Source organism: Poecilia reticulata, chromosome 20 (assembly GCF_904066995.2).
Source record: "Poecilia reticulata chromosome 20, P_reticulata-male-v2, whole genome shotgun sequence".
Lineage (NCBI taxonomy): Eukaryota > Metazoa > Chordata > Actinopteri > Cyprinodontiformes > Poeciliidae > Poecilia > Poecilia reticulata.
In genome coordinates, this window is record NC_088849.1 from 20,089,713 (window position 1) to 20,111,352 (window position 21,640).

Below are 21,640 nucleotides of genomic sequence, written 5' to 3' on the forward strand. Positions count from 1 at the left end.
AGCTGAATAAAATGACTAAATATGACTAAAATACGAAATTGTGGCTGATTCTCTTCTGAATTATTTTAAGACTCATAATTTTGCTTTCCCTTTCTCAAAACTACGATTTTAATTACACTTATAAAGTTAACATCATAATTTTAAATTCACACACACACACACGCACACACACACACCCACACACACACACACGCAGGCACGCACGCACGCACGCACACACACACACACACGCACGCGCACACACACACACACACACACACACACACACACACACACACACACACACACACAAAATCAAATGACTCACATTTTCGTTTTTTTTTTCTCTTTAAAGTGGCTAAAACTGGCTATTTAAATCAGCTTCGCAGAGGCGCTAAATTAGTCTCTGAAGTCAGTTGAGTGTTTCCCCCTAAGTCATGCCACGTTTGACAGTACAGATGGGTTGAGCAAACCCTCCTCTTTCTGCTCCTCCTGCTGCTGCTCCTCTCTCTCTCTCTCTGCTGCAGCTGTCCGACGCTCTCAGAGGGGCAGACGGAAAACTTCCCGAAGTTGCCTTTTCCTCCTCCGGCGCAGCGTTTAGGTTTCGGAGCTGGTCCCAACCTCCACCATAGTCCCCCCCCCACCCCACCCCCTCCGCGGCAGCAACCCCGGCATGCCGGACTCAAACGCCTGAAGGGCGGGATGGCATCGGCTGTGTTTGAAGGCACGTCTCTGGTCAACATGTTTGTCCGGGACTGCTGGGTTAACGGGATCCGGAGGCTCATCATCAGCCAGCGCGGAGAGGAAGAGGAGTTCTTCGAGATCCGAACCGAGTGGTCCGACAGGAACATTTTATACCTGCATCGGAGTTATTCCGACCTGGGGCGGCTCTTTAAAAGACTGCTGGAGTCCTTTCCGGAGGACAGAAAGGACTTATCTAAATCTCCGCTGATAGAAGGTCGGTAAGATGGGAGAAACAGATTGAGACAGACAGGAAATGATGACAGCCACTTATTATTTAAAGCTGGATGTTTAGACTGATGGAGAAAAATGCACACTTTTACAAATATTACCTTTTGAATGATGTCATGCAGACATCTGGCAGATTTCCAACCAAAGTATCTCTCAAAAGGTCATTAGACATAATGAAAGAAGTATCAAAAATTATAATTGTATTATGATTAAAATTGTAAGTATGTATAGCCAATTTCTGTCATATAGATTGACTGAGTTTGCTGACTTTTTAATCCACCACATGCCTGCATCAGGAGCTGATTCCCGATAAGTGACCTGTTTCGGTGTTTATTAAATAGCCTACAGGATAAGAGTGAGTTCTCTTTGTACTTGGAAGCTGGATTTTCAAATTTCTGACAGAAATAGAAGGGTGGGAATTCTGACTGGAAAGTCAAAGCTCACAAAACAACCCTGAGTTTTGCATCCAATATGGCTGCCAAGCATATAAGACCTCAGGACAGTGGTGGGGTATTGGCACAGATAGTGGTGAAAATTAGGCAGCCTGCTGGCTTACTGCTTTTGAAATCAATGCATGATTTGGTTTGTGTTACTAGTAATAGTTATCCATAATATGGCAGATCAAATCCTACTGTTGTCTGAGTTGCAAAGAGAGGACCCCAGAGTAGGATGTGACATCTTTCCCATCTGGGAGCTCTGACCACCATGATAGCTCATATCAAATTCATTCTGTTTTACCTTCTATTTTTTGCCTAATCTCCCCAAAGCTTTCAGTGGGACCTCACCCTGCAACCCTTAGAAAACTTACTAGCATCTCTCCTGCATTGCAGAAATCTTACGTGCAGGAAATGTTCCCTTTTTGAGGTATGTGCAAAGTTCAAGTCTCTTTTCCAGAAACTGGCATTTAATTGAACAGTACAATTCTTTGGATATTCATGATTCTGCCTCAGACAGTGCAGCATCTGTTGCTTTGGATTTCACCTATGTTTTTCTGTTGTTTGACCCCAGAACAGCTGTGGAAATAATTTCAAAATATATGTTTTTTTTATTTTCAGCTTTAACACATTGCTGCACATTGACTTGCAAAGTCTCAAACTTGTTCACATTTTGTAGGGTCAAACTTCAATGTATTTAATAGGATTTTAATGTGGTAGGTCACCGGAAGGAAGTGGAAGAAAAATACCAATGGGAACTCTGGAGGACTTGCAGAGATCTGCCGTGTTTGTGGGAGAATTTGACAACAAGACAACATTTAGTCATTTACTCAATTTGGACTTTATAGAAATACACGCCACAAAAAAAGTTCCTCTTAAAGTTTGCTACAAGCTAGACAGGGAACACAGCAAACATGTGGAAGAAGATGTTCTTGTTAGGTGAGACAAGCATGAAACTTTTCACTTAGCAGAATAGATCAAAACAAATCCATATGTTTTGATGGGCTAATAAGTGTCCAAACCGATTATGCAATCTCCAATCTCCAGTTGGATTTGAAAATGTATGCTCAGAGATGCTCTCCATCCAACCTGGCTGAGTTTTAGCAGCTTTCAAAAGAATGGGTAGGAAGTTTCTGTAGAGTCAAGTGTTGCTGCTGCAACTGCAGCAAAACGTGCTTCTATTAACTCAGGGAGCCTGAAGGCAAATGCACAGGAGTCATTTTCCTTTCGCTTCACAATTATGCGCTACTTTGTGTGGATCCATCACACTGGTCTAAAAAAAAAAAACGGTTGTGAATACTTTTTCTATGGCTCCACATAAAGACTCCTGGGGGTTGTTATACAAATACAAAAGCATGATGAAATGTTTAATAGTGGATATATTTGTTAAGGCTTGGAGGTTACTCGGAGCTGCTCATAGATAGCATTTACATCAGCCTGTTTGAACAAGTTAATGATCAACAAGTTCTTCTTTAGGATGTGTTTGCAGCAGCCCTGAATGCAATTACAAATCCCTCCATCTTTATGCATCATAGTAAATGCACATAGCCTTTTCTGCAATTGTTTTTGTACTAACAATTGCAGCAAAGCACTGGCTGTTGGTTGATGTGTTCAATGAAAGGAAATTGTGGGATTTCTTAGTTTTGATGCATTAATCTGGGTTTTTAACTGAAAGCTCTGCTTTGCTCTAAGTACAGATGTTCAGATAAGCGTTTTGTTCTCAGGATGTAAGTAAAGCCATCATATCCCCCCCAAAAAGCCTAACAGGTAAATTACTGTTTTGTGCTAAAATGCCACCAAGGGTCAGTTCAAAGCCCAACTAGGGACAAGTGCTGCGAATTAGCTGTTGCTATTGCACCATGATGCAAACATGGGACTGCTGTTTTATTCAGTTTGTCTATGTTGATGTGTGTCTGTCCCTATCAAATAAACTTTATAATAATAATAAAGGGAACTAAGGAATAATGTGCTGTTGGAAGAAAATGAAACGGAAGTTGTTGTACCACTTAAATCAATGTCATCAAACCTGAAATACATGAGATATTTTGCTGTTTAGACAGAAAAAAATAACTTTGAATGAGAAAAAAAATCTTTAATTGCATGGCAAACTAAACTTTTCTGTTCTTCAACTTCAGCTTGAATAACAGCAGAGTTTAAAGTATGCGACATCTCTATGTTGGACCTTTAGCCCTCAGTATTTTCAGCTTTGGGCGGTTCTATGCTGGAGTTGCCTCAGATTTGGCAGAGTTTCCTATTTATTCAGTGTTTGAGTTTCCTCTTCACTTCCCCTTTGTCTCTGCACCCCGCGAGCCGATGCAAGTGTTTCGGAAACATCCCTTTAGTGGAGGCTGGAAAAGCTCTGCTTCCTGCCTGGGCCCTGAAAGAGCTGACGGAGTTGTTGACAGCTCGCTGCCTTCCCTCTTCCTCTGTAGTGTTTGGTGTATTTTGGGAAGAGGCGTTCTGGGTCATATGACCGACTTTTTGCTTCTTTATTTTGTCCGTCACACCTCTTATCCAGATCACAGCTGAGCAGTAAATGCCAGGTTCATGTAGTCTAGGAAAGTCTGGAAAAGTCTGGACGAGGGTATATAAAATTTGATTGAAGTTTTTCCAGGTTTGAAAAAATTTGGATTGAGAAAGTAGAGTGTTATTGATCTAATTTTCCTTTGAAATGAATAAGGCATTTTTGATTTTAATTAGAATAATAAAAGGCCTTATTTATATATTTTATATATTAAAATAAACGTCTGAAGTTCTGACCTTCCTCCTTCCCTCATGTCCTTCCTTTCTTCCTTGTGCCCTCACCTCTTTTCCTCTTTTCCTCTTCCTTTTCTTCGTTCTGTCTTTCGTCTTCTTATGTTGGTCTTCTTTTTTCCTTCTTCCTACCTCCTTTCCTATTCTTCCTCGCTCCCTTCTCTGTGTTCCTCCTTTCTATCCTTCTGTCTTTCTATCGTTCCCTGTGTTCTTCAGTCTCCTACCTCTTGTCCTTTCCTATATCCTTCCTTCTTTCTTTTGTTATAACCTTCCATCTTTCTTTCCATTTATCCTTCCTAGAAGAAAATAGTTTTTTCTTTCCTTAATTACTTTTTCATGTCCTTCCTTGCTATTTCCTGACCGTTTCTTTCTTCTTGTCTTTCTTTTCTCCCCATCTTCTGCCTCTCGTCGTTCTTTCTTTACTTGTGTCATTTCTCCCTCCATCCTTTTAATGTCTCCAGCCTCTCTTCTTTCCTTGTATTTTCCTTCTTTATTCTTATGTCTTTCCTTTCTTTGCTCTTTCTTGCTTTTCCATTTTTGTTATTAACTTTTTTTCATCAGGAAAATCTCCACTGAGATTAAAAATCTCTTTTGCCCGAGAATCCTGGCCAAGACTGGCAGCAGGACACAAAATGCTCCACATTTAAAACTGCAGCTCTTCACTTAGAAATTTTGCGATGATCTTTAGTATTTTGAACTAAACGTAGAGTATTGAAAAGTTTGGAATTTTTTCAGGAAATGTGTAGGAACTCTGTCAATGGATGCTGTTGAAGCAGAAGTTAAGCTCCTTCAGTCATTCAGGACCGCTTCAACAAGTCGCCAGTATTCCAAACAACATGGATTTAATTACATTCTTTCACATTCAATATTTCATTTGCGTGCCTCGAGCGTTGTTTAGACTGATGGTCCTTTCCCAGTCGACTTTCAAGCTGCAGTCGTGTTTTCCTGTAACTGTGAAGCACCCTGGCAACAAAGAAGGCGTGTAGGGCTTTTCAGACTGATGTCATGATGAGAAAGAGATTTAGAGAGTGACTGAGAGAGGAGGGGGACTGGCCATTTTTAGCCTGGTGTGCACATGTGACCTCAGTGTGAACATTAATTGGACCCGATTGCTCATGTTTCATGTGAAATAGGTGTAATTGAAAATGCAACTCGGTCACTGCTTCCTACAAATCAAAGACTCTAATTAAAATTGTTAGGACTGATGAACAGTCATTTTCTTGCTGTTTTTGAGCATTTTAGTAAACCGTTGGGCTATTCTGGCATTAACAAACTGTTGGATTCTGTGGTACTGCCCACTACAAATAGCCTTTTCAAATAAATAATGTTTTTGTGACATTCCAGGCTGCTCTTATATTGTTCTGTTTATATAGTCATGAAGATGAACCCCTTTCTTTCTATTAATTAGAATAATCTACAAATATTCATAATAAGGAGCAATTCTGAATTTACAAACCACTTTCATCCTGTGAAATGATTTCATGTGGTTAAAATACATTTAATGTACAAAGTCATTCGTAGCATATAATGAAAATATTTTCGACCAGTTTCACTTAAAAAATGCAAATGTATCTAATAAATGAGAGCACGCAGCAGCAGGTTTAATAGCTGCCTGAGTGAAGATGTTTACAGACATAGAGTTGTCAGCTTGTTGACGGCGATATTAAGAAATAACACGCTGACCAAACTGCTGTGTGTTGGTGGTTGAGTGATTATGTGTTAAACTGCTGACATATGCTTATCAGATCCTCACAGATGATGGTTGTGACTCTTACAACATCTTCTGACTATTTTAAGCTCCCCATTTAAAGATGAATTTGACATTTTTGAGCTCATATTGATTATGTATAATAATAATAATATTAATAATAATAATAATAATAACGAGGCAGTCTCTTGATTCTACCCAAAACTTACTGGCAGCTAAAAGGGAACGTCTTTAAGCTCTTCATAGTTGTCAGCTTTAAGGCCAGCAAATCTAAATGAACAATCTTGGAGAGCGTTGCATAATGAGTTATAACATAACATCAGGAAGACAGGAAGCCCACGCAGGAAATAGACACTTAAACGGGAAATTGAAGGAAATGGTCTCAGGCATTTTAGTTGGAAAAACAAGACATATTTGCTATGGCATTTTTTCTGAAGGATAACTGGACAACTAGAAAATCTAAGCTCATATAATAAACATAGTTGACTTTCGTCTTGTATTGTGCTAATTGCAAGCGTAGCAAAAGAAGTGATGCAGACTGGGTTTCCAGCAACACTGAAAATACCATCTTCAGTGGGAATTTTCTTCTTATGTGGTTTAAAATCTTTCTCTGTCCACCACCACCGTTGATTGTACAAATCCTGGAACACACATTTTACAGTGATCAGCTGATGTGAGTCACACACTGACTAAATAATGAAGCATATATCTTAGTAAGAGCAATGAGTGGTTCTCCTTCAGTTTCCTCACAGTGACTGTCCATGTTTTTTGTAACCATGGCTACAATAAAAAGTGGTGGCGTTTTCTTTCAGCCAGTTCGTCAGCTGTTGTTCTATACGTATCCACAGAACAACAGGAACTTTCCAGCATTATCTGTATCTTATTAGAAAAGAAAAAAAGAAAAAAGATCTGCATTAAGATTCTCTAAATGTTTGAGGATTTAACCATCCAGTAATTCCTCGACCCCCTGGGAATGATGTAATCACTTTAAATGGTTGAGGCTGTGGGTGCACATAGCACCAGTTCTTCTATGCAACAGTGCCTGTTTTGTTTGTGCTGTTTAGATGAGACAGCGCCTCGTCAGTTTGACCTCAGTATTTGTTCTTCATACTTCTCACCACATCCCTTTATGTCGACATGGCAGTAAATGACGCCTCCCTGACCGCCCGCTCTGAGGGGTGGCAGCCTCATATCACCAAACAGGATGATATTTATCCACCCACTACCTTCCAAATATGCATTCCCTCTTTTGTTCAAGGCTTAAATTATCACAGACTTTGGTATGCAGGATCTGTTATTACCGTTCTGTGTTATTATGTGCTGTTAAACAAATGCCAGTGGTTACACGGTAATTTTACAGCAACACTTTATGGAGTTTCTTGTGCTCCTGTTTGCAAGAGCAGGTACCACGCAGCATTGTTGAGGAAAAGGTTACTTTAATAAAAGCTTGGCCACTTCTTTTATGCATCTAGATTGACCTTTTTTTAAAAAAAAAAAAATCAAACTTTTCCGATTGCTATGTCCTGACTTTGCAGATAGGCAACGCTCTGTTTCAGTAAATGTCACAGCAACAGCCTTGATTAAGTCAAAGTACAAAAATAGTGGTGCTTGGCATTTCAATTTTGGCAGTTTCTTTGTGTATTAAAGGTTTCTGTGCATTGCATTACTGAGAGGTGGATGGATACAGGGAGCAAATCCCTCAGCAGTGTAACAACTGACTTCGCAAAAACATTTGGATTCTGACAATCTGTAATATACTGATATACACATTTAAAGAAAAACATGCTGTACTAATCTTAGCAATATAATCATGATCTTACCACTTACATGCAGTAAGCTACCAAATAAACAAACAAAAATAAATTTTTTTTAGAACTGCTGGCCTTCATTTTATATTTATGTGATAATGCCAAATATGTTGGCGTTATCACACAAATATGATAAATATGATTCCCCCCCATCCATACATTCATTTTATTTCTTTTTTGCAGGTCTGGTAAAAATCAAAGATGCACATGACATTGAGGAGAAGTTGAATGAGGTGGAAAGACTTCTAAAGAATGCCATCAACATGCCATGCAAGGTTAGTAATTTAATTAAAGCTGTTGGTATATTTTTAATGTGACAAGAAACACTATTCATAATTATGCCATAAAATGGAGGGAGCAGGGCCAGAGAGATACCAAAGTCAAATAGCTACAACAAACCCTCTTGCCCAAATTTCATCGACTAAATAAATAGCATAACCACCACCAGTATGATCATACAGTAGATTATAAGTTAAAGTTTATCACTTTATCTTTTAAAGGTGATATTTTGTCAGATAAAATACAAAAAATTAAAATGAAAACGGCAGCAAAACCTTAAGATGCAATATTACTGTTACATAAGAAGATGCAACAGTAATATTCAGTCTTGCTTCATATTTTTTGACAGGGTTTAAAACTCTGGGTTACATAAAATATTAGTAAAACAAAATAATGAACAACACAAATAAAAAAAGCATGACAAGATAGAAAATTATGACAAGTCAAATGTTGACATAAACTTTTTGTTTTAGTCGATGATGCTTGTATTTATTTAGCATGCAATGTTAGAAGTCATACTCAAATGTGTTTTTGCGGTCTTTTATTTCATATCAGTGCAACTGACGTTCCAGAGTCTAAAAACTTCCCTCCTCCAGTTTTCCAGGTCGGAGGTTATGTTGACTTTCTTTGAACGCTCGCCGCTGGACCAGGTGCTAAGGAATGACAAAGTCCACAGAATCCAGCCGTGTTTTCAGAGTCCAATCAACATATCAGGTACATGTACATGTGGAACATATTGATCAGTGAACTTATTTCATCCCTCAGCCTTTGATAAGTTCATGTGTGACGCAATGCTGCACTCTGTACCTTTCAGAAATAATGCGGTCGAACGGATTCTGTCTGGCCAACACAGAAACTATTGTATTTGATGATAGTATACCAGAGGAAAAAGAAAGGCCGTCGTCCACAGACTCCGGAGAGCACACGTGAGTATTGAGCTTACTTTGTAAGACAAGCTTAGAAATACTCTGTGCATGAAAAAACACATTGATCATGTCATTCTTGAGCTAACTTTTAAGTAAGATTGTGTCAATTTTGCATCAAGTTTTTTTTTTTTTTTTTTTTTTACTACTAAATTTGCTATTTTTTCACAAGTCCTACTATTTCCATGTTCGCTTCTGAGTTGTTGAGTGATGAAGTCTTTAAATGTGACTGTCCACCGCCTTCGTGCATTACAGGAAGTCTGCCTGTACACCTCTTCCTTCCTTCTTTGTGTAGGAAGCAAAAGCGGAACACATTCCTTTTGGTACTTGCCACAAAGCAGCTTTTGAAAAATAAGAATGGGGTCAAAATGTCACAATTTACTGCTTACAGCTAAAATTATACCTATATTTTCAAATATATGCATCCAAATGCACGTTTTAACGTTTAAGAAGTTCATCAAAATAATTTGTCATATTATCAATGAACTCTACAAGAAGAACTGTTTAAATGGCTTATTAAGAGCCCACAATAAATATGACATTTGTGCTAATAATGAGTGTAAACTTTTGACTAAACCTGTTTTGGGCTTTTCCCACAGGTACGAAGACGGAACAGAATTTTTGCCAATGGAAGCAGACGTGTGCGACGAGGAAACAGAAGCATATGTCACCAACCTCTCCTACTACCATCTGGTCCCATTTGAAACGGACATCCTGGAATGAACACTTGTGGATGGGTATTTCTCCTTCAGCCGAACTGAACTATGCAACTCTGCACATAGCTGCTCCAGTTCAACGCTGCTGCTCCTGAATGCAACGGTTTCCAGAGTTGGTGAACTTTGGAAGAATGCCGCAGCATCACCACTTCATCCCCTTCACGGGACGTCACCGGTGTGCCTCGTTTGGAGTCCTAACCCTTTATCATAAGTGTTACAGATCTGATGGTTTCAGCTAGACTAAGACATCTCCTTAAGATGCTAGTAATCCACTTTAACAGGACTAAAACCGATCAGCATTTGTAATAAACACCAGGTTGGGGGATCCATACATCAGTAATACAGCTGTAATTTATTGGACCATTCAGTGTTAATGTAATTGACCAGCAATCAATTTTATTGACTGGGCTGTTTTATCCTTTCTGGACTGCACTTTTAAACTGCTAACCTGCTTTGCTAAGATATCTGTGATGGGATTTATTGTCTGCTCTCCACCTCACGACTTCTCTCAAAACATTGTCTTAGAAAAAAAGCTGTATTTTCACCTGTTTTCACTGTGATAGCTGTGATTGCACAAATGCGCTTCTTCACTTCAGCACTCCAAGATCCTAGTGAACTCAAACTGAATTTGTTTGGATGCCACTAAACCTTATGGAAGAAAATTAAATCCTCTTCTGGGACAAACCTTTGCAGGAAAGTTAGGGATGCAACAATCTATATTTTTGGTCCTGATACTGACATTAATCATTTAAATTACTGTAGGCATGTTTTGGTACCAATTTCAAGTACAAATGTACATTACATTGAAATAATTGAGATCAGTATTAAATGTTCTGCATAGTATTGTGATTTACCCCCCACTTAACTCTCATACACCAATGATCTTCAGGATACAGCAGCTTCTTTTTACAATAAATCCAACAAATCATTTTCCCATGTTGGAGTTTCTTCAGCTCAGCCTAAGCCCTTAGCACAGTCACCCCAAATACATATTCATTTCACAAGTAGGAATGTTGCTGAAAAGAATCATTTTCTTTCTAAAGTCCATTTGTCTTAGTGATAAAATGTACATGTGTTGTTGTGTTTTTTGATGTAACAAGTGTGAGCCCTAATCCTGAAAGCTAAACCGCGTCAGTGCTGTTGTTGAAGCGAGGAAAAGAAAGCTTTGTTTTCCAGCCCTGCTGGAGTCATTTCTGTCCCGCCCTGTGACATGACATGAGATTGCTCAGTCAGCTTCATTTGAGCGTGGGAGTCTGCGGCTTGGCCTGGGACGGCTAAACAAGACTTTTCTTTATATGAAAAAGACAAATCGCTTTGCTTGTTTGAATGTATGGAGAAAAAAAAGAGATCTTTATTGGTCCTCCTGTCACTATAAAGAAGACCCTTACAGTTCTGAAAGCTCAGAGCTCAAAGGAGCATTGTATTTGGGTTGTTTTAGATGTTTTCGTTTCTATGTAAGCTAACAGCTTGTGCCCAGGTTTCTGCCACAGCAATTACAAAAGCATTCACATACTTGGCACATGAGCCGGGAGCATGTCCTCCGCATCAGCCTGCGTAGCTGCTCAGTCTTGATCTCTATTCATCCCCCGTGAGAAAGTGAAGCTCTTTTAAGGGTGAGACACGACAAAAGCCCACTTTTTAAAAGTTAGATTATCTTCTGAAGCAGCACATTACCTACGTTTTTGTTTTGCAAAGGTTTTGCAAAGGACCAAAAAGTTTCATTTTTAAAACTCAAGTCAGCTAGAAAGTTGGTTTAAGATGCTTTTGCTTCCTCAGTGCATGACGTTGTGACTGCAGTTGTACTAAAGAAGTGCAATGTAGCAAAGGAAATGAGGAACAAATTGCTGGTACTTCGATTTCTGTGGTATTTTGACACATATCAATGCCTAACGTGCCAGCTGTGTGTTTCGGAGTAATTAAAGCAAGATGGAATATAATATAACAAGAATACGTATGTGATGTTCAGCCACTTTCTGTGAATCAAACAATTCTCTGTCATGTTTGCTTTTATTATGTCTCATTTGAGATAATTTACAGTGTAAATATATTTCAATGAAGGTAACTAATAATTAAGTAGTTTGATAACCTAGAAACAATTCAGTATTAGATTCAGATGATCACTCAGAGATGTTCCCAGACAAATAAATATGTTTTCAATAAATCATGTTACTCGTTTTTATTATTTATGAGTAATACACAATAATAAATAATATAGGGTCAGTTTTTACCAATGAGGAAAGCTCATTCAAATAATTTCTCCAATGAAGCATGTTGTAATATTATTTAGCTATCAGTTTACTATAGCTTGTTGGTTGTTTTAGATCATAAAAGACATACTGAAATCTCATGGATGCAGAATTTTATTTTATGTTCCACATATTTTGTAGGCTGACACTTTAGTCAGCTAGTTTAGAGGGACACCTTGTGGCCGATATTAGTAGTGTTCTTCACTCTTATTCCCTTTTAAAAAATATCTAAGAGCATGTGGGGTGAAATAATTCAGAATACTGAATTATTCTGTAATTATTCTGTCTTCAATTAAGACATTTGTCTTCAATTAAGACAATTGTCTTAATTGTCTTAATTGAAGACAATTAAGCACACCCCAAAATTACAATGACATTCATGTGCACTAGAGCAAGGAAAGTAAATTATTATATAAAAACGATAAAGATAATCATGCAATATGTTAACATGAATAAAAAATAAATAAATGACTTGGATATCCACAGTTCAGCGATGATTTTCTATCTTAATATTGTTTAATATTTGAGAAATGAGAAATGTAACCAAAGTCAGAAAGTTAAAAGGGTACACAAACAACAACAAATACAAAAAGGACGATTAAACACAGTTTAACTAGCTATATAACAAACTAATAAAAATACTAACCAATGGAATTTCCAAATTGTATTACCACTAATCCAAACGTTTTTGTCTTAAGTTAGATAAATTGAGTACAAAAATTAAGTGTCTGCGCCACAAAACTAGAAACAGCTCAGATCAGGATAAAATCAAAAGTTATAAAAAAATATTGACATCAGATGCTCTATAGCAAATATATCATTATATAGCATTAATATTTGATTATATATACATAACAGTAAGGAAATGAAAATACAGAAATACAGAAGGAGTCATCCGGAATAAAAACATATTTTAAAAACAAATGATCAGTCAATAAAAAATAAAGACATCTTACATTATTCATAATTGTATTCTATTTTATTAATGATTCATGAAGTGTCTTTATCAAGACAATCAAGACAACTGACATGAAAAGTAAACAAAAATGAACAAAAAATGTGGAAAGTTATAAACAAGGGAATTGTATTCATGTTACCACTATTCTAGCTTTTAATTCACAACGCAATAAAATCAGTTACTGTTGTACAATGAAAAGCGAAACAAAGCGAAGTAGAAAAATAGACTATTAACATAAATATTATAATTTATTGCTGTTTGTTCTAATGTGTGTTTTTTTTCCCAGGGACCTGAAGAAGCCCTACAATTTACACGGTATACGTGTTGTTCTTCTAATGTTTTATTCATTATCCACAATTACATTTTTCAACAAAAAACAAAAAAAAATCCTGAAAAAAAAAAAATCCTGACGTAAAGCTTTTTGGACTGCTGCGTAAATCTGCGCATGCGTACCAACCACAACGTTAGCAGCAGCATTTCCTGCTTGCTCTTTCCACTTGAAGCAATGGCAGAAGTCAGGGCTTTCGTGATTTGTGGAGGTACGTTTACTTTCTTGCCTTTTACACCTCCGACAGTTGAACACATACACTTTCATGTCCGGCGTTTAGAACTACGTCTGAAGCGGCTGCTATATTAACTTTGGCCCAGACTGAGGCACAGTTAGCCTGGGAGGGCGACAGTAGCTTTAGCTGGTGATGCTTCAGTCATTAGGGGCTCATAATTGCAGGTTGTCTCTAATTTAAACATGCCTATTTTTTCTGTCTTTTACTGTTGCAGTTCTGGCAGCTTTCTTGAGCTCAGCGGTGTTTGCTTTTGTTGAAGATCTCGATGAAACGTGAGTGATGCTTTTCTAAATTCAATTTCCAGCTACAATGTCTGATTGAAACTTGACCATGTAATATAACTTCCTGAGTTTACAGACGTGATTGTTTAAGGTGTTAACACCTGAAAACGTGATACTTGTTAATGTAATGCATGACTTATATTGGGATTTTGGAAATTGGAATACAGCATTTCAAAATGACTTTTCCCTACATATTTTTCATTTCAATCAAAAACAATGTTTCTTTTTTGTATTCTCATTAAGCTTATTAAATAAAACCTTAAAAGTTTAAGGTTTTATTTCTATATTCTTGATTCGGTGTTTGCATGAGCCAGTTACCGGTATCAAGATGCACCATAGTTTGAAAAAAAGTATAATTTCCAAACTACAAAGATCCATACCGCTCCCACCGCTTAAAGTCCTTTAAATGAGAAGTAAGAGAAAGTAGCCAACCAGCACAGCCACAGATTTCTGCAGCTGTGTGGAGTTTAGGGTAATGTAGCAATCCCCTCTGCCCCATCTGTTGCTGCCAGTTCAAAAGACCCACTTTCTGTTGGTTATGAAAGAAAAATTTGACTGTTTGGGAATACCTCAGCTTACAAAATATACTAAAAGTTGTATGTGAAAACTAAAGCAATCACCTTTTCCCCTCATTTATTAAGGTAAATGATAAATGAGCTCTATCTTGCTGTTCAGCAATACAGAGCTGAACAGCAAGAAAGTAAAATATGTCATTAATTACATATTAATGCTTGTCTATACTATCAGATAAAAATAACAAAAAGAAATGTTACCACAAACAAAACTAAAAATCTATGAAAAGTTGCTTAATGAACAGTAGGAAAAATGATTCCAAGTTTTTAAATGAAGATGATTATATTATGTCATAAATCTATTAATATATATTTCCTTTAAATACTTGTCTTAACACCACACACAGTACATCAGTCAAAGAGTGTGTTGGTGTCTTTAAATATCTGCTGAATCAGTATAACTTTGTTTGTTTTTTCTGTGATAGATTTAAAGACACCAGGGCAAATGACATCTGGCTGGTTGATGTGAGTCTGACATTTAACACACATGCAAACACAAAGTGATTCATTGAATCCATTGAAGTGTGGTTAACTTTGGGTTGAGCACGCCGTTGCCCGGATCATCGCTTGCGGATGTGGTGGCTGCTGGGGAGGGTGTGTGTGCGCCGTCCTCTGTGTTGGTGATTAGTTAAGAAGTCAAGCATGCGGAGAAAAGCCCAGGGGATTGGAGAGCTGTGGTGATTGGATCTGGGTCAAATCAGTGGCAAACCACCAGCTAGTTTGGTCTCCAGGAATAACTTCTGTTAGTAGGGTTATTGGAACATTAGTGTTTGCATAAGCTGTTGCAACATGGGAAATATAGAACATATAACATTGACCAGATACCCTAACCCATATTTGAAATTTTAGGGATGAGTTCATTAGTTTTGAACCCAAAGATTTAGCCCTAGATTCCAATCTCCTGTTTTGTTAACATTTTGAGTTGACTGAACAACACCAGGGTTAAACTAATGAAGTCAGCAGAAATTGGACAATGCTTTGAGAAAGTGTTTGACCCATCGCACATGTCTTCTGGTTTTGCCTTTATGCTACACTTAAGTGTTATAAATAAGTGTCATAAAACAGATTTTTTTCTTTCAAAGATGGCATGAGTAAATATAAAAAGTGGTTTTCAAAGCCATTTTCTTTGTATTAAAGGGAAAAAAAACAATGTCAATCCTTCTCCCCCTTCATTTACTAAACCATGAATTAACTATGTTTAGTTGGCAGACTGAGTTCAGCTTCACTAAGCACACCCAGGCCTGCTTGCTGCAAGTCCTATAGAATCAAGAAATCCTTTAAACATTACCTATCTGACCGATTAATATAGTATTAACTGTTCTTAAGTGGCTTAAAGTTTCTGTTTAGTGTTGCAAAACCATTATTATGGCTTTTATACTTGAGCAAAACACAATTGCAGGAATATCCAGAATTGGATAAAACACAGAACGATGTTGAGTCTTACTGGGAGGGGGTGGCCTACCAAAATGACTCGTAGAGCACATCCACGACTATCAGGAGGTTACGCAAACCCAAAAGCAAAATCTAAAGCACAGCAGGCCTTACTTGCCTCCACTGCTCATAATTCTACAACAAAACAGAGAATGGACAGAAACTCCGTAAGAGAGTTTCAGGGTGAAAGCAGAAAGGCTTGTCCCACTTTTCCTGAAAGCATCTTGAATTTTTGGAAAATCTTCCATGGGCTTATGAAACAAAAGTGTTTGGAATCAAACCAAATAAATCACTTGCAAACACATTATGCTATATCTCTACATCAGTTATGCCCCTCTGACTTTAATAATACATGTCTTAATAGACTGTAGATTAACACCACAAACAGCCTGTAGACACACGGGGCGTTTTTTAGTCATTAGAAATGAATGAATCAGGACAATGAGGTGTGAACGGTGGCGCTTTAGATTTTTCTTTAGTGTCGGAGAGTTGCAGCGTGAAGGCTTTTGTTTTCAGAGAGATAACTTTCCTCAGAGAGATAACTTTCCTCTTGTGATATCTTCCAGTTCTACGCTCCGTGGTGCGGTTACTGTAAAAAACTCGAGCCGGTATGGTACGACGTGGGAGCAGAGCTGAAGAGCTCGGGGTCACCGGTGCGTGTTGGGAAGATGGATGCCACTGCTTACTCAGGTGAGTAAATCATTTTATAAATTACATTTAAGTAGATAAATATCCTTGTTTTAACAGCAAGACTAAATCAGATGGCTACCTCAAGTTTTAAAAAGACAGTGGTGTAACTATTGTTTCTGGTGTAATTTGAGTGTTATTTTTATGAATTGCAGGAATGGCTTCAGAGTTTGGTGTTCGAGGCTATCCGACAATAAAGCTGTAAGTGTTTACCTTTGATTTTCTGGAAAATACTCACATGGCGACAAGCATTACATGCAAAAATACTATGTAAAAGTTACCATAATGCATCTGTTTTTGAAAATCTTTGCACACATCAGCCGTGCATTACTAGTTAAAAAAGATGCAGTAATTGTGGCCAATTTCCAATCCAGCTTTATCTATAAAGCATTTTAAAACATAATGCAGGACCACCTTCTAAAATAATATAACATACGCATCATTACAATCATAATCAGATTCTCTGTAGCATTTATTTATTGTTAAGATTGTATTAAACAGACTTAAGCATTAATGTTAGTTAAAGACAATCTAAATTAAGTAGTTTTCAGGTTGTCATTGAGCAGCATGTCACACCTTCCTGCTGTCCTGTTCATTACAGACGAACGTCTGTTCAGGTTCTTGAGTTGTTTCTTAATGGCCAAGGTGACTGTGGATCCTTAAAAAGTCTTAAATTTATGCTTCAAACAAGTAGAGCAAACTCAAGTCATTCTGGCATCTCATTAAAATGACTTTAACTTTTGGAAAGAATAAGATGCAATAACTTTTATGCTTTTTAAACTGACTTTTTGAAACCTTGTTATGCTTTTATACCAAAATTACTCATACTTAAGTTGTTGTAACTAACTGATATCACTTTGATCAACTGTTGATTGGCAGGAGAAAATACCAAAATACTCTCTTTTCACTCTGTCAATTTAAAACCTTTTTACGCTGAACATGTAGTTATGATGTTATTCTCCTCCTTTTTTGTTTCTTTACCTTTTTCTAATTTGTGTCATTATTAGAATCGTGTGTTGCCTCTGTTTGTGTCTCATCCCCTGAGGGCCAGCCAGTGGGGATGCCCTAAGATAACTAACCGTATTCAGGAGGGGAAAATGTGTTGTTGTGTTTTCCTGGAGGCATAACTAAATGACAGACTCTTTTCACACGTTTTGCACTTGAATTTGATTACGTTTGGCTCTCCCAGATGCTGTCAGTTGTATGTTAGAATATCTAATGCTCGGTTTTATTTTCCAGCATTATTTACAGATATGCTTCATAATCCCTGGCTTCCTCTTGGTGCCATTTTCACTGATCCTGTCTGTTGTGAGAAACGATTTCTTGAATGACAAGTGACATCTTCCCCATTAAATCTCTGGCTCTATGTAGACGCCAGCTGCGTAACGGCAGAGCGCATGTTGACATGAGAATAAATGATCAGGGTCTCCTCCATGTGTTTGAAGCTGGAACATTTATCAGCGGCGCTGCCATAATGGGCTTCCCATTTGGTTTCATCAGGTTCATTTGGGAAAGTGCCACAGGATCACGGCGGGGCTCGTGACATTAAACCTAGCAAGTGATGAAACAGGCATCGAATTGCACGAGATGCCTCCCTTGATGAGAGAAGGAGACTTGATTTAGAGGCTGTTTGCCCCTGAGCTCATTAGGCCCTGTGGGCTGATGAAACCTTGGTGATCCTTAATGCGCTCTGTTTGGAACAGGAGATAATTAGGAAAAAGGTTATTTTGTTTTTATTTTCTTTCTTGATGCTATATTTTAGACTAACCTGACTTTTGATGTATATGTTTTTTTTTTGTAGTAAGCCTGATTGGGACAATGCTGACAACTGAAGCTGAATTTACTTAACAGGAATATTCATCAGGTTCTGTGTTGATCATTTAAGTTCAAGTTATAATTCAACACACACAACTTTGTGTCTAATAAACTGTACACATCATTATAACATTTGCAAATAAATCCCCAGGGCAATGACATGTCAAAAAAAAAAAAAAACTACATTCTGTATCAATATTTTTCTTTCTTTCTTTCTGTTTAGCATGAACTATATTTTTTGTTATTCACATTGCTCTTTGTTCATTGCAGAATGACCTGCTCAGATTAAGATTCTCCTTACGTAGAAAATTAAAAGTTGCTTTCAAAGTGAAAGCAGCACAACTGGATTTGTGCGTAGATTTACAGATACGTTCATGCTTGATTTAACTTTTTTTTTTTATGTGACCCAGTTGAGATGTGCCTGTGGCTTCTGAAATGTTCAGATATAATATACACCATCGTATTCACTTTTGATGACTGTGGCTTTAAATGGACAGCATTGTAAAGCTGATCAGGCAGTAAAATCCCAATTGGCTTGTAGAATTAGTTTTTGTTTTTTTGATTTATTTTATTTATTTTTTGCTCTAATGTGTAGGTAAAACATCTGGTCACATACCAGGACTCTGTGGAGCTGCATTGCTGTCTGTGTATGAGTCATAGCGTTGATGTTAACAGGGTGTGAAGAAGTGGGGTGTTCTTTTCTGCCGCACATTTAAGCCCCGAATACCAGCTGAGCCTTACTGAAATTCTGTGGTACGTCAGAGTACTGATGCTGACTCTGTGCAGGCCCTAATGGCCTCTACCAGCATGATCGGTTGGCATTATCACACCAACATGTTCATGAGATCATTGGGTTTCAATGGCCTCCGGAGTCTCTCAGTGCCACGCTGCACCTTTGGGATCTGTCTGAAAGTGAGAGCCATGGCATTAACAGCATTAACAGGCAGCTGACGAATCTACAGCAACAGTTTTATGAATGTGGGAGGAATGTGTCAGGGTTTTTTATTCTTTATTGAATCTCATGCATAAAGTATTAGCCCTACTTTGTAAGTCTGTGTGTGTTACTTTAAAGCCTAAGTTGTAATAGGACATTTTATTCCGTTAAGCCACCAAGAATCTGAAATGCTGTCTAAATGCATCATTTTAAGCCTTTATGTAAAGGGTGGCCTAGCATAAATCTCTATTAATGTGCAGCCAAGATGTTATTTGCAAATTACTTATCAGTTTATGACCAAATCACATCAGGTTACTGTCTTTTTGTTGTATACATAACACCATATTACAGAATAAGAACATTTCTCTGGGATGTACAACAGATTAGTGTTGAAACCTCCCACAAATGGATGAAACCACAAAATAGATGAAATGTAAAATTATAGTTTCACAGAGGAATATGTTGCTAACCAGAATTGGACCATTTTTCCACTTGATGGGACCTAACTACGAGAGGCGGAAATTTCTGCAACTTTCTGTATTTAGTGAAAACATTAAATACAGAAATGTAGGATTAATGAAAAGTATGTTTATTACCCGTTTAAAGGTTGATATGTTGAAAAGGTATTTGTTATCTGACAAGTGAGCGTCAATGGAATGCATATTATAATTTATTGATGTTAAAAATAAAGTTGGAGGACGTTTTAAAGCTTTTTAGATCGTTTTCTAAAACATGCTGAGACATATCTGCTGTTCATTCAGGCTCTGTGTGAGAACAAGACTTTAAGGTGAGAACAGGAAGGGTGAAGAGTGTTGTAAAGTTATATTTTTATGAGCTTTCCGCCTATGCATTTTATGGAAAATGCAGAAACTGGAAATGATTATTGAAAATTGTAGAGTTAAGGTAAAACTCTTACTGTTTGAGGAATACACGCACATAACAGTTTTAACACGGTTACCTGGTAACTTTAGTAATCTCTAATAGGCGATGCCAACTCATAAATTGATAATTTGATTAATAAATTTGTCAGTTTAGTTTGACACTCTTGTTACTACGAAACTTGAGGATTTTTCCAGAAGGTTCTCAAATGAAAATTCAAAGCTGGCCGTTAATACTGATGTCTTTCTGGTATGCTTGTCTTGTTGACTCAGCCATTGCATAATAAGTCCATTTCCCTTTCCTTCAGAAAGTCTTGGGTTCCTCTTGCATTATGTTCTGGGTCACTGTCCATCTATGCTCTGGCTGTCAAGTGTCATCCGAACAGTTTTAGAGCATTTGCCTGAGTTGGAGCAGATGGTTCATCCCTGAACAGCCAAGAATTCATCTGTCGTCTTCTGTCTTTTTAAAGAAAGTGTCTCGTGACCCGTTGTAACAGGAAGCCGTGTCTATCTGTCTGTCTGTATGATGTCCCATGCTGACAGTGGATTAAATGAGTTTGTCTGAAACCTTTTAGCTCAGGAATATGTTGACATTTATCATATTTGTCTGAAAAATGCTGTTTTAGATCGGGTTTGACTTAATAGCATGTTATTGTGGGTTTTTAATTTGATATCAATAACTATTTTTCACCTACTCTTTTATGTTGTGTGTTTGTTTTTCTCTGGGATAATTACCCGGATACCCCATAGTGAGTTTTCATCACTTAGCTGGATGTTGAGGTGTTTTTTTTTTTTTGTTATGGAGACGATGCTTTCATTATCTACTGTCGTTTTCTTTAATGTTGCTGAACTCATCAGTTTTCAATGTAACAGCTAGTTAATTTGGCCACTGTTAATGGGCTCGCCGTCTCTTTGATGGGTTCGTTTTAAGTTTTAGGCCCAACTCTCTAATATCATGGCAGCCTTTATTTCCAAGTACCTGTTAAATTTGGAATATAAAATAGCTCAAATTAAAGTGATGAATTTTGACCGTCTGATGGATTTGTGAGGAGCTCCTACTGGGAATAGGAGCGATTTCAGGATTTTTCAGACACTGATGAGTATAGACAAAAAGTTGGAGAATTGAACAAATCTGTCTTTCTAGACTAATGTCTAATTGTTCTTCACTTTCTTTCTTCCTCTCTCCCTCTCTCTGTCCTTCCTTTCCATCTTCCTGGCTCATTTTTCTTCTCCTTTCCTCACTCCCTCCCATTCTTAACTTCCTTCTTGCTTCATTGTGCCCCTGCTTCTGTCCCTCCATCCCGGCTTCTAACTGTCCATCTCTCTTTCCTTCATTCCTTATTTTTGTCTGCCTTTCCTCTCTTTATTTCTTCCTTTCTAACTTCTATTTTTTCCTTCTTTCCTTGTCTTTTAATCTGTCCTTCCTCACCTGTGTCCCACCGTTACTCCTTTCTTGTTGTCCTTTTTTATGTGGTCCCTTTTGTCTTTCATTTAATTCCTCTTGGTGTTATTCTTTCTTTCCTCAACAGTTACAGTTGCTTGAACCAAAAGTGAAGCTTTCCTGCAGAAGAAATACCTGTCATGAAAATTAAATTAATAATGGATCTTTTTTTTTTTGCATGATCATAAATTATTTAAAAGTCTTGGCTTTGAAATGTGTAGACGTAGGGTTCAGATAACAGCTAAAAGAGCTTTATAAGGA

The 21,640-nt window shown here is 37.6% G+C and overlaps 2 protein-coding genes across 2 annotated transcripts in view; both read left to right on the forward strand.

The window, feature by feature from the left end:
• The first annotated feature begins 360 nt into the window (after positions 1-360).
• On the forward strand, positions 361-11,737 carry pxdc1b (PX domain containing 1b). The gene is made up of 5 exons (XM_008396570.3): positions 361-937; positions 7,839-7,930; positions 8,531-8,648; positions 8,749-8,860; positions 9,457-11,737. Exons 1-5 carry the CDS (start codon positions 682-684, stop codon positions 9,578-9,580), a joined length of 702 nt encoding a protein of 233 aa, XP_008394792.1. The 5' UTR covers positions 361-681; the 3' UTR covers positions 9,581-11,737.
• A 1,439-nt stretch (positions 11,738-13,176) lies between these two features.
• The window catches only part of tmx3b (thioredoxin related transmembrane protein 3b), a 44,636-nt gene continuing 36,172 nt past the window's right edge, over positions 13,177-21,640 (forward strand). The window contains exons 1-5 of the mRNA XM_008396569.3: positions 13,177-13,316; positions 13,555-13,612; positions 14,619-14,658; positions 16,191-16,314; positions 16,467-16,512. Coding sequence (XP_008394791.1) covers positions 13,223-13,316; positions 13,555-13,612; positions 14,619-14,658; positions 16,191-16,314; positions 16,467-16,512 — 362 coding nt within the window. The 5' untranslated portion in view covers positions 13,177-13,222. The remainder of the gene's footprint in view (positions 13,317-13,554; positions 13,613-14,618; positions 14,659-16,190; positions 16,315-16,466; positions 16,513-21,640) is intronic.